The 13,211-nt window shown below is 49.4% G+C and overlaps 1 protein-coding gene across 1 annotated transcript in view; it reads left to right on the forward strand.

The window, feature by feature from the left end:
• The window catches only part of LOC141512493 (spermatogenesis-associated protein 6-like), a 123,286-nt gene extending 118,279 nt beyond the window's left edge, over nt 1-5,007 (forward strand). Inside the window, exon 14 of the mRNA XM_074221490.1 lies at nt 4,775-5,007. Coding sequence (XP_074077591.1) covers nt 4,775-4,946 — 172 coding nt within the window. The 3' untranslated portion in view covers nt 4,947-5,007. The remainder of the gene's footprint in view (nt 1-4,774) is intronic.
• The last annotated feature ends 8,204 nt before the right edge of the window (nt 5,008-13,211 follow it).

Consider the following 13,211-nt stretch of genomic DNA (forward strand, 5'->3'; position numbering starts at 1 on the left):
ACATCTCAGTGACAATAAATCCCTATAGGTTATCATGGAAACCCCATTTCCACCCCCCACCACCTGATTCCCTATTCCAGTCCCTCAAACTTCCCAATCAAATGCCACCCAACACTTCCATAATGCCCTCTAAAATGCCTGTTCCATAGGCAACAAACTACCCTTTGTCCTCAACCTTTTTTTTTCAACCCCTCCTTCCATCTTTGGCTATTTCTGAAACCTGGCTTCCTCCTGTTCACAGCTCCTCTGCCCACTCTTTCCACTACTAGCTACACCTTCACTCATTCCCTTGGGTTCACTGACCTAAGATGAGAAGTTGGAATATTCATTGCTTCCTATTGCTGCTTCCAGATTTATACTTTCACCCCATCATTCAGTAGCCTCTTTTTCTTCAAAGTTCATTCCAAGTTCACTTTCCTCAAATTCTTCCCTTCTTAATGAATTTGATGTATTACTTTCAATTTTTCTCTCCTCAATTTCTGCCCTCACACTTGGGGACTTTAACAGGCACCTCACAATGGCAAAAATCCAGTAGGTTCCTCAACCTAGTCATTTTCCATGACCTACTTCCTCCATGCCATCCCAGCCTTGCACACAGATAGCCATGCCCTTGATCACACATATACCACCTCCATGTTCAAGAAATTGGCTTTCTACCTCTCCCACTGCCTCTCTTATCAACCCTCCTCTTCCTCCATACTATGATCTTCCATCCTTCAACCCCTCACTTCTCTCCCAGGCCATTAGCCCCACACTAACCACCCTCTCCTCCCCATCCTGGCCCCTTGAAGAATCACTTCCACTGTCCACTGTCATCTCTTGAATGATCATAGTCCTGATTGTACCCAGCCAAGGCTCCACCTTGGATCATTCCCGGCATTCATCTTCTCCACTCCTATACCCCTGCTGCTAAATGAGGAAAACACCCATTCTAACTGAATCCAACCAGGCCCATTCCCTGCTGCTCAGCAATTCTCTCCCATTCTCCATAGAAGGTGTTCTAGAACTTTGCATCCCTCCTCAGACTTCCAATGGCTCTCCCTCCCCTTCCTCTCAGCAGAGAACTTTGCCTCATATTTTACAGAAAAAATAAACTAAGGCCATTTGAGCTCCCTCTTCTTTACTGTCATCACTCAGATGCCTTCTGCCATTCTCCTTCACCACATGAAGAGGTGGCCTTACTTCTTATCAAGGCTAATTTCTCTACCTGTTCCATCCCATTCCACCCCATCTCCTCCAACAGACAGCCTCCTTTGTCATCCTGATGCTTTCATTTATTTTGAAGCTATGAAGCTTTACCAGCCCCTTCCCTATTGCCTGCAAATATGTTCATAGCTCCCCATCCTGAAAAACCCCTCACTTGATTCTTCATCCCCACTAATTATTATCCTGTTTCTCTTCTGCTTTTTTATGGTCAAACTTCTTAAAAAGATGTCTCCACCTGGCACCTCCTCTTTCTCTCCTCTCACCAGTCTGGCTTCTGACCTCATTCTTCTGAAGCCTCTTTCACACTCTCTTCACTCCAAGTTTTTAGGCCATGATTCTCTCTCCTGGTTCCCTTCTCACCTCTCTGGCTGATCCTTCGGTGGATCCTCCTCCATATCATACCTTCTAAACATAAGGGGCGGCTAGATGGTGTAGTGGATAAAGCACCAGCCCTGGAGTCAGGAGTACCCGGGTTCAAATCCGGTCTCAGACACTTAATAATTACCTAGCTGTGTGGCCTTGGGCAAGCCACTTAACCCCATTTGCCTTGCAAAAAAACCAAAACAAAAAAAAAACCCTAAACATAGGTGTCCTCAGGGCTCTGTCCCGACTTCCTTCTGTACTATTTCACTTGGTGATTTCATTGGCAACTCCAGATTTACTTATCTCTATGCTGATGGTTCTCAAATCTTTCTTGCCCCAACCTCTGTTGACCTCTAGTTGCCTCTCAGACATCTTAAACTAGAAACATGTCTAAAACAGAACACATGATCTTTCTTTCCAACTCCTCACCTTTTTCAGTGTCCCATCCTCAGGCGCACAACCCAGGAATCATCTTGACTCCTCACTATCTCTTACATTCCCCCCATATCCAAGGCAAGTGACTCAGCCTCCCCAATTCTTACTTTCCCCAGACAAGGCATTGGGCTGGATCTGGAGATTTTACTTTGAGGGCCCATGAACTTTAAAGTCAGGTGCACTTGTTTGTTCCCTTTGTAATTTTGTATCTTGTATGTATTTAAAAACATTTCTTGGAAGAGTTCTCTGGGTCTAATTAGACTATTCAATGGATCCAAGGTACCTGAGAGGCCCCAAGAATGTTCTGGGCAGAGATGCTCCATTGGCCCTTCTAGGTCTGACTCTGCTTCTGTGACTGCCCTAGTCCCAGGAGGAGCGCCTTGGCTGTTCCTTTCTGCCAGTGTGACCTTCTGGAAGTCTGTGCTCCCTGAGAGTCAGGTGTGTCTTTGATTCATAAAACAAAGGTACTGGATTGATCTTTGAGCTCCCTCCAATCCTATGAGCTGACCTAGTAGGAGTTTCACAAAGGGAAAGTGGAGACAACTTTGAAGTCTCATTGATTATGGCCTCCTGAGATAGAGAACCAATTGCAGCCCCTGTCCATTTTTAATTAGACTATATAATTACAAAGTTTTATAAGATGCTGATGACTGCCAATGAAGAGTTATGGCTTAAGCATCTGGGGAGCTAATCTTCCTGCCAAATAGCAGATTGACCCTCTTCAGACCCCTAGTGCCAGAGTCTTTCTTCCTCTTAATGGTGTCAATGACCAAAGCCTCCACAGCTCTGTCTGACATAGCAGGTGAAGATGAAAGGCTATGCACCCAGAAACTTGGGGTGCCAAATGACCAGGGAGTACTGTTTGCTAAGGTCTGGCTCTTCAAGACCTCCTTTACTCTTGTAGGTCAGTGATTCCTCATTCCATCCAGCTTTGGGCCAGTCAGCACTATGACCAAGAGTCCGCCAGAGTGGGTCTCGAGTCCAGGGATTGTACACAGAATGGAATCCTGCAGCCTCAAAAATGGACCTTCAGATCTCTGCCCCTCACTTGGCCCAACTAACTGCAGCTCTGCATCTCCTAATATAGTTTCCTAACAGTTGCTTCTCCTCAGTTTCCCCATCTATGATTTGGCCCAAGAAGACATTCATTGTCAACTTCTTGTGAAAACTACACACGGTATCAGTCTGTGAGCTGAGAGGTGTCATGTGAGACATCCAACATTTTTCATTGTCCCATTGCTTTTTTTCTGAGATCGTTAATATTTTATTTTCCCAATTCCATGGAAAAGCACTTTTTAACATTCATTTAAAAATTTTTTTAGTTCCAAAGTCAGTCCCCCTCCCTTCCATCTCTCCTGGCTTATTGAGAAGACAAGCAAGCTAATATAGATTAAACATGTGCAGTCACATGAAACCCACTTCCACAGTAATAATATTGTGAAAGAAAACATAGGACCTCTGCCCCCAATAAAAACAAGAAAAAAAAACGTAAAAAAAAGTAAATTTCAATCTGCATTGAGATGCCACCAGTTCTTCTGTTGGTGGTTGATATTTTTCATCATAAATCCTTCAGAACTGTCTTGGATTGGGGTGGGTGGTGCAGTGGATAGAGCACCGGCCCTGGAGTCAGGAGCACCTGAGTTCAAATGTGGGATCAGACGCTTAATAATTACCTAGTTGTGTGGCCTCGGGCAAGCCACTTACCCCATTTGCCTTACAGAAACTTTAAAAAAAAATTGCCTTGGATCTTTGTAGTGCTAAGAATAGCTAAGTCATTCACCGTTGTCCAACCTACAATTTTGCAGTTCCAGTATTTTGTGCAATGTTCTCCTGGTTCTACTCACTTCACATTGCATCAGTTCATACAAGTCTTCCTGGGATTTTGGAGAGCTTCCTGCTCCTCATTGCTTACAGCACAATGATAGCCCATTCTAATCTTATACCTCCACTGGTTTAGCCATTCTCTGGTGGATGGGCATGCCCTCAATGTCTAGTTCTTTAAAACCATCACAAATATTTTTACAAATATATAGGCCCTTTTCCCTTAAATGTCTTTGGGACGCTGCCCCAGCAGCGGTATTGCCCAGATCTTGGCCCTTCAGCCCGCTTGGATGAGGCCAGACTCACCAGCAGCGCCCGCCCCTCCCCGCTTTCCCACACCCCCCTTCCGCCTGGCACCTCGGGGCTGTTCCCATTGGCATGTCTCCAATCTGGGTGATTCGGCATTTTCCTTCCGACTTTGACGGCTCTGACCACTCGGGCCGGCGCTCCGGATTCCGCCGGAGCCAGCGGAACTTGTTCCCCTGAGTGTGGCCCGGTGCTCTCTAGATCTGAGGGGGTGAGCCCTCCGGCAGACCGCTTAGGGCGGCTGCCCGGGCCGCGGCCCGTCTCCCGTTATCCTCTTGCCTTTCCCGGGTCTTTTCCTGACGCCCCCCATCCTCAGCCTAGCCCGGGCCCCCCAGGGCACGGCCCCCCGGCTCCCCGCTTGGGGCCCGTAGCCCGAGGCAGCGCTCAGTGGCTGGATGGCCGACCCCGCCCAGCACAGGAGGATCATGGGTATCAGAGCGGGGCCAGGCGGGGGCGGGCCCGGCCGAGCGCAGCCAATGAGGGGCCGGGCCGAGCTCGGCGGGGGCGAGGCCCCGCCCGCCGCAGCCACGCGGCTCTCCCCGGGCCTCGCGCTGCCCCGGGCCGGGCCGCGTGCCCCGGCGCTGCCTCCTGCCGCCGCCCCGGGCAGCCGGGCGGCCCCGTAACCCCCTCTCTCCCCCGGCAGCTCCGCGTACAGGTCGCGGGCCCCGAGCCACACGGACAGCGGCGAGTGCTGGGCCGGCCGCGCGGGCTGCGGGGCGCGGCCCCGCCGCGGACACCTGGAGAGCAGCCTGGACAAGCTGTACCGGAACCTCTACCGCAAGGCCCGCGGCTCCGGCGCGCAGGAGAGCTGCTAGGGGCCCGGCCCCGGCCCGCCCCGCCCCGGCCCGCGCCGCAATGAAGCCTGTTGAGAGAATCCGCCCCGTGTGGTTACTGCCGCGCCGCCCTCGGGGGGCGGGGGGACCCGCCCCGATTACCGCCCCGATGCCGGCCCCGCCCCGCTGCCCGGCCCCGCCCCACTGCCCGGCCCGCTGCCCGCCCCGCTGCCCGGCCCGGCCCCGCCCCGCTGCCCGGCCCCGCCCCGCCCCGCTGCCCGGCCCGGCCCCGCCCCGCTGCCCGGCCCCGCCCCGCCCCTCACCGAACCGCGGACTGAGGAGGCGGTGCCCGAGGAGCGCTGGGGGGGAGGGGAGGAGAGGACTGAGTCCAGGCCCCGCCCCCATCGCCCAGGCCCCGCCCCTCACCGAACCCCGGACTGCGGAGGCGGCGCCCGAGGAGCGCTGGGGGAGGGGGAGGGGTGGGGTCTGCGCCCAGGCCTCGCCCCCTCTCTGCGCAAGCGCCGAGCGTCGGGCCACTTTCCCACGTGGCCTGTAGGTGGCGCCACCGCGCAGGTGGCCACCAGGAGTCGGTCCCGCAGCTGTGTGACCCTGACCGAGTCACTTCGCCCGGTCTTCATTGGTAGAATGAGCCAGAGAAGCGCCACAGTATCTGCCAAGAGACCCCCAGATGGGGCCACGGGCGGAGCTACTTGACCCCAAAATTCCTTATGTCCTTGTTTGGCAAGGCAGTGGGGTGAGGTGACTTGTCCGAGGCCACAGGGCCGGGTCATTATCAAGTGTCTGAGGCTGGACTTGAACTCCGGTCCTCCCGACTCCAGGGCGGCGCCCTATCCACTGCCACCTAGCCGCCCCTTGCTGTCTCTTGGCATCTCCTGCGCCATCCAGCAGCTGAAGAAGCAGTCATGACCTCTGGAGTCTTCCTTTGACCATTCCCTTCCTCAGGCCCCCCCCGGACTGCTCAGCCCCCCCCGGACTGCTCAGGGCCCCCTGGACTGCTCAGGCCCCCCCCGGACTGCTCAGGCCCCCCCCGGACTGCTCAGGCCCCCCCCGGACTGCTCAGGCCGCCCCCTGGACTGCTCAGGGCCCCCCCGGGCTGCTCAGCCCCACCCCGGACTGCTCAACCCCCCCCCGACTGCTCAGGCCCCCCCCCCCGGACTGCTCAGCCCCCCCCCGGGCTGCTCAGCCCCCCCTGGACTGCTCAGGCCCCCCCGGACTGCTCAGGCCCCCCCCGGACTGCTCAGGTTCCCCCCGGACTGCTCAGCCCCCCCCGGACTGCTCAGGGCCCCCCCGGGCTGCTCAGCCCCCCCGGACTGCTCAGGGCCCCCCGGGATGCTCAGGCCCCCCCCGGGCTGCTCAGGGCCCCCCTTTGGCCAGGTTCCCTCCCAAGACGTGGTGCCCAGACCAAAGTGGCGCGCTCCAGATGCTGGGTGGTGGAGGCAGGTGCAACGCTCTAGCCTCCATCTCTGGAAACCTCGTAGCCCCGGATCCTGGAAGCTGCGGCATCACCCCGCGGCTGACTGACTGAGCTTGGCTCCCAGACCTTTTTCAGAGTCCTTGGTCTCAGTCCTACAGTTGATTTCTTGGTCCCCAGTGTATATATTTTTACATTTGTTCCCATTAAATTTCACTTTATTAAATTCTACCACAGTATCTTTTTGGATTGGACTTCTCCATCACATTTGCTATCCATCCATCCTTCATGTATTCTGCCAGTTTATTAAGTACGCCCTCCAATAAAAATTTTGAATAGCTCAGAGAAAAGTGTGGGACACTCCACGAGAGACCTATCTCAAAGTCAGCACTGACCCCATTACTGACTCTTGGGCCCAGGTATTCAGCCGTTTACAAATCCACATAGAATCATCTGCCACGTTTCTCTCCAACTTGTCCACAAGCAGAGTTGGTTGAATTCCAAGTACTTCTCTAGGTCTCTGGAACAGCAGTGATATAGTACTCTGGGAACTTTGTCCCAATCTGATGCATGGTCCACATGGCCATTCCCATTAAACTGTCTAATATATCAGTACTGACTCATAACCCATGTACTCTCTGTTCTCAGAGCTGACCACTTCTTAGCAAAAAAGGGGGGGAAGCGTGTTTCAGTCTCAGCCCTCGTAAACAACATCAGCCATCGTATTCGATTGGATCTCTTTTATCTTTCAGAGTTATATTATTGCCAGCATTTTGTCTTTTATTTGGGGGGAGTTCTGCTTTATTTGTCTAAAATCCTGTAAGTCTTCAAAGCTAGGTGTCCTTTGTACTATTGCACCATATTCACATATCACATTTTGTTGAGGTATCCTTCAGTCACTGGGCATACAATCTGCTTCTAGCTTTTTGCCACTGCCAGTATCTGTCATGAATCATTGGGCAGCTATGGGATCTTTCTGGTTTTTACTTCTAGGGGTTATAAACCTAATTTACAAGATCAAAAGGTCTCAGCTTTTCTCTTGTAATTCTAGCTGTTTTCCAGAACAGTCGGACCAATTCATAGCGCCATTCACCATGTTCCTGTATCCTTTCAACATTAACTATTTCCATCTTTGCCTATTTGAAAAATACAAAATTATTTTAATTACATTTCTTTTAATAATCTGGAGCATTTTTCCATAATAAAGTTAGCTTTCCTTCTTTTGAAAACTTCAGAGCCTTCGACTATGTATTGGGGAACAAATTGTTAATTCAGTATAGATTTTAGTAATCAGACATGAGAATTGTTTGATGCAAAGTTTATTTTTTCCCCATTCTATAGCTTTTCATCTTATTCTAGGGGCACTGACATTGTTAGTACTAAAGCTTTTTCATTTACATAATCAAAATTATGTTTTGTCCTTTATACTCTCCTCTATCTTGTGATGATTCCTTCCCATCTACAGTTTTATATAAATACATGTATGTATATTATAAATACATATGTACATAACATAACCTTACATATCTGCCTTTTGTAATGAAAGTATCTATTTAAATTGTTCATTCATTTGACATCATGATGGATGAGAAGGATGAGAAGCAATATGCTGTGATGAGTAGAGAGCCAGTCATAGGGTCAGGAGAAGCTAGGTTCAGGCCCCGTGTCTGGCCCCTGCTGGTGATGTGGTTATTGTTCAGTCACCTGAACTCTTGGTGCCCCAGATAAATCTCTAAGACTCAAGTTCCAGAAGAGTCGTGACCTGTATCAGTGGAGGGAGTTTGCATACTGGGACATTGCCAAACTAATGAAACGATAAAACAAAGACGTCAGCCTAAACTCTCTTCTGCCAAACTATTCTCCAGGTTTCCTAACAGTTCTTTTTAGATGGAGATCCTTCCCAAGTGATTTGGATTAGCACTGGGCTGCTGTACAGCCCCACCCATATTTGATGAAGACATTCTGGTTTTTTTGATGACATTCCTTTTCCAGATGTTCAGTAAAAACCTTTTATTACATTTTAGAATTTTGCCAGAAATCAAAGCCCAAAGCACTTTTTTCTCCCTGTCTCCAGACCTGTAGCAATGCCCCCAGTTCTCCCAGTTTTTCAGATACCATTGCCCCATAAGTTCTCACATCCCACCCACCAATTCTTCCTGGAGTCCGAGGCACTGCTCTTATAATCCGGTACCTGGACCTTCCAAGGGCAGCCAAGGCTGCCTTTCTCATTGCTGCCATGGCAAACTAGTGCTCTTCTCCCTTTCTCAGTCTGACAGTCACCATCCTCACCAGAGGGGGTCCCAGAAAGCGGGTTTGCCTTTAGCCATCATTGGTTACCACTCCATTTATCCTGAGTGGGTGACCCTGGTCCTGCCTCAATTGCCCTCCTTCTTGAAATGAATGAATCCATGAGTGATCCCAGTCTGCCAAAAGGAAACTTCAGCCCCCTGCCCCAATCTGTGTAGGGGAATCTCAGAGCAGCCTGAGAACAGCAGGGTCAAGGTCAAAGAGGAAGAGAGGTATAATGAGGAAAATGAATAAAACATTCTCATAGGAATTGTAAACATGAAAAGACTTCAAGCTCTCCTAATAAATATATTTTAATACAGTCCTTTCATAATCATTTTTCAGTGTAGACCCATTGATTTGTTTTCTTTCAAGGATCTCATTTTGGGACCTCCTCTGATATCAGCTCTCTATCACAACCAGAAAGAGGAAGTGTGGCATAATGGATAGAGCAGATAGTGGCATCAGGAGGATGAGTTAGATCCTGCCTCAAAACACACAGCCCTGAGCAAATCACAGAATCTCTCATGCTTAGACACAATTCTGTAGACACAACACCCTACCTCATAGGGAGTTCCCTAATCCAGTGAAATCCTGTCTGCCTCCACCCCCCTTAAATTATTGTCAGGGTATTTGCTCACTTTGGATTCTTAGTGTGGTTTAATTCAGACTTTAAAAACTATTAGTAGGGGTGGCTAGGTGGCGCAGTGGATAGAGCACTGGCCTTGAAGTCAAGAGTACCTGAGTTCAAATCTGGCCTCAGACACTTAATAATTACCTAACTCTGTGGCCTTGGGCAAGTCACTTAACCCCCTTGCCTTGCAGAAAAAAAAAACTATTAGTTTGGGGCAGCTAGGTGGCCCTGGAGTCAGTAGTACCTGGGTTCAAATCCAGTCTCAGACACTTAATAATTACCTAGCTGTGTGGCCTTGGGCAAGCCACTTAACCCCATTTGCCTTGCAAAAACCTAAAAAAAAACCTATTAGTTTGGTGTAGACCTTGGCTTTGGTCATGTTGGGGGGAGGGTCCATTCTGGATGGGGAACTGTTATGATCTGAGAATGGGATTATTGCTTGGTATTCCCAAAAAAGGAAAATAATGGTTTTTTTCCCCCACATATAAAAATAAAGGTAGAATATTTCACTGGTTAAACTGTTGTGGAACTTCAGATCATAAACCCCAGAGCTTGCAGAGACCTTAAAAAATCTCAGCCTTTGAAAGGATTTCAGAGACCATTGAACCCAACTTGTACTAAGGTCTTCTCAACATCTATTTAACCAATCAGCCTGAACATCAAGAAAAAGAATGGAACTGGGATAACTCTTCTGAAGCTGATGACACCACTAGAAGGAAAAGAGAAGGCATAGGACCGAGCTTTGGGGACAACCATAATTTAGGGGTGTGTTATGGGTGATGATCCAGCAAATGAGAATTAAGAAGAGCAGTTGGACAGGGAGGAGTGGAGGGGGGAGAGGTCCCAAGGATTAGATTGAAAAAAGACTCATTGATTTGACAATTAAGAGGTCGCCATCTCTTTAGAAAGGACAATTTCAGGGGAAATCAGAGATATACCTTTTTGGACCTCAGTTTCCTCATCCATGATCTTGCAAGCTGTTGGAACCGTACCGCAAGCAGGTCAGAGAGAACTGTCAGTCAAGTATTTATTAGACACCTACTAAGTACTAAGTACTGAGGATCTGAGTCCTGCCTTCCAGGAATCAACAAAGGGTCTTTCCAAGCTGCACATCTAGTGTCTTGTGTTTGTCATCTGTCCTGGGTTATCTGCCTAATGAGAAGGTAAGCTCCTTGTGGGCAGGGGCTGCTTTGCTTTGTCTTCGGCAGATACATAATTGGTTTATTTATTGACTCATCGATTCACATCAGTCAGCTCGACTTGCTGGAAAAGTTCAAGAGAGAGACTTGCTCCTCTCTGTTGGACATCTCGGGCAGAGCAGTCAAGGCCCAGTGGTCCTGGCGGGGCCACCTGGTCGTCCATGACAAGGAACCATGCAGAGCAACCCTCCATTGCTCTGTCCACTTTGGATTCGAACACCGTCTCTATTCCTTCTTGCCAATGCTAATTTTCTGGTTCCCAAGCTGAACGTTCCCAGCAGCCTCTATTCTCTTTTGCCATGCCCAAAGCAGAGAGGTGTGAGTGTGTACAGGAGCGGGTGTGTGAGTAGAAGTGTGTGTATGAGTGCATGTCAGTGCGAGTGAGCATGTGGGTGCTTGAGTGTGTGTGAGTGTGTGGAAGTGGAAGTGCCTGTATGTATGTGTGAGTGTGTGGATGTGTGTGTGTGCATGTGAGTATGTGTCTATGTGAGTGTATGTTTGATTATGTGCAGTGTATGTGTGTGTTTGAGTGTGTGTGCATGTGAGTGCATATGTGTATGAGTGTGCAAGAGTGTCTATGTGTGAGTGTATGTTTGAATGTGTGTGAATGTGTGCATGTGAGTGAGTGAGTATGTGTCCATGTGAGTGTATGTTTGATTTTGTGCAGTGTATGTGTGTGAGTGTGTGTGCATGTGAGTGCATATGTGTATGAGTGTGCAAGAGTGTCTATGTGTGAGTGTATGTTTGAATGTGTGTGAATGTGTGCATGTGAGTGAGTATGTGTCCATGTGAGTGTATGTTTGATTTTGTGTAGTGTATGTGTGTGAGTGTGTGTGCATGTGAGTGCATATGTGTATGAGTGTGCAAGAGTGTCTATGTGTGAGTGTATGTTTGAATGTGTGTGAATGTGTGTATGTGAGTGAGTGTGTGTGAGCCTTGAGGAGGCAGCTTTCTGGGGCCCAGTGGGGACCCCCTCCCCTCCCGGTGTTCCCCCAGCTCTGCCTCCTGGGCTCCTTGCCCACATTTCAGTCCTTCCCTACTACCGTCTCAGGCTTCATTTGTCTCCCACTCCATCCTTCGGATCACATTGCCACTCAGCACCCATCTGGGACCCATATTGTTCCTTCCCGTTGAAGGATGGGAACCATCTTGTCATGACAAGCCAAGCTGGCGTCCAAAGCCACGCACGCATTCCTGGTTTCTTATGAAACACCTCCCTCTTCCCCAGGAAACGCATATGTGTCTGCTGTGGTTCAAGATGTTCCTTCCTCACTGTGTGGGCTGGGTTGCCTATGGGAAGAGCTTTAGCCCCCAGACCAGGCATTTGCTCCCCCAGAATCTGGGGAGGGGACACCGTGAAGTGCAGGACACTCTGTCCCACAGTCCCCTGGGCAGGGGATGGGCACCAAACACTTGTTAAATGGGGAACTGACTGAATTCTTATAGTAACCCTGTGAAATAAGTGCCATTATTCCACTTTATGGATTAGGAAACTGAGTCAGAAGTTAGGATTTGCTCAAAGATTCCAAGGTCAAATTTGAACTCAGGTCTTCCTGACTCCAGAGCTCATTGATTTATCCACCGTGGCATCATGGAGCTAGAAAGGACCAACTGTAATTCCATTATTACAGTTACAGAAACTGAAGTCCAGAGGGGGAAAAGGGACTTATCCAAAGTCACACAACAAATCAGTGGTCAAGACAGGACTCAAACCCAATTCTGCCAACTTCAAATCCATTGTTTTCTCCCCTCTCCTCTCCTCTCTCTCAGTATGTCTCTGTATTTCTAAGTCTCTCTGTCTCTGTCTTTGTCTGTCTGTCTGTCTCTCCCTCTTTCTGTCTCTCTCTCTCTCTCTCTCTCTCTCTCTCTCTCTTCTCTTCTCTCTGTCTCTCTGTCTCTGTCTCTCTCTCTCTCTTTCTCTTCTGTCTCTGTCTCTCCCTCCCTCTGCCAGCGCAGCTAGATGGCATGGACAGAGAAGCAGCCCTGCAATGCAAAAAAGAACCTGAATTCAAATCTGACCTCATATAGTTACTACTAGCTGTGTGACCTTGGTAAGTCACTGGTTGCTTTGCAACCAGGGCCATCTCCAGTCATCCTGATTCATTTCTGGCCACAGACACAACTGTCTCTAGAGGATAAAGTGACTTAGCACAGTATCCTTCCCTCCCACTAAAACCTAAGTCACTTGCTTGTTATGGCATCACCTCCCTGATGACATGGTCTCCTCCTCCTCCTCCTCCTCCTCCTCCTCCTCCTCCTCCTCCTCCTCCTCCTCCTCCTCCTCCTCCTCATCATCATCATCATCATCATCATCTCTGTCTCTCCTTTTCTCAGGTAATTCCAGAAAGAGAGCATGGACATTGGTTTTCTTTTCTCTATCCCTCATTCAGAACTTGCTGAAGTTATTAAAACTGGCTGGGAAAGAATAAGAAGGTTGGGGCAGCTAGGTGGCGCAGTGGATAGAGCACCGGCCCTGGAGTCAGGAGTACTTGAGTTCAAATCCAGCCTCAGATACTTAATAATTACTTAGCTGTGTGGTCTTGGGCAAGTCACTTAACTCCATTGCGTTGCAAAATGTAAAAAAAAAGAATAAGAGGGTGGGGGGGCAGCAATGTACTAACCCAAGTTTGATTTGGAAACAGAAGTCCCAAATCTTCTTCCAACATCTAAATCTGCCTCCTTCTGACTCAAACTTTACTTAGGGTTACTGGGGAAGATTTACATGGGTTAGTCTTTCTCTTCTACTGAGAACAATA

This window comes from Macrotis lagotis, chromosome 2 (genome assembly GCF_037893015.1).
Source record: "Macrotis lagotis isolate mMagLag1 chromosome 2, bilby.v1.9.chrom.fasta, whole genome shotgun sequence".
NCBI classification, from domain to species: domain Eukaryota; kingdom Metazoa; phylum Chordata; class Mammalia; order Peramelemorphia; family Peramelidae; genus Macrotis; species Macrotis lagotis.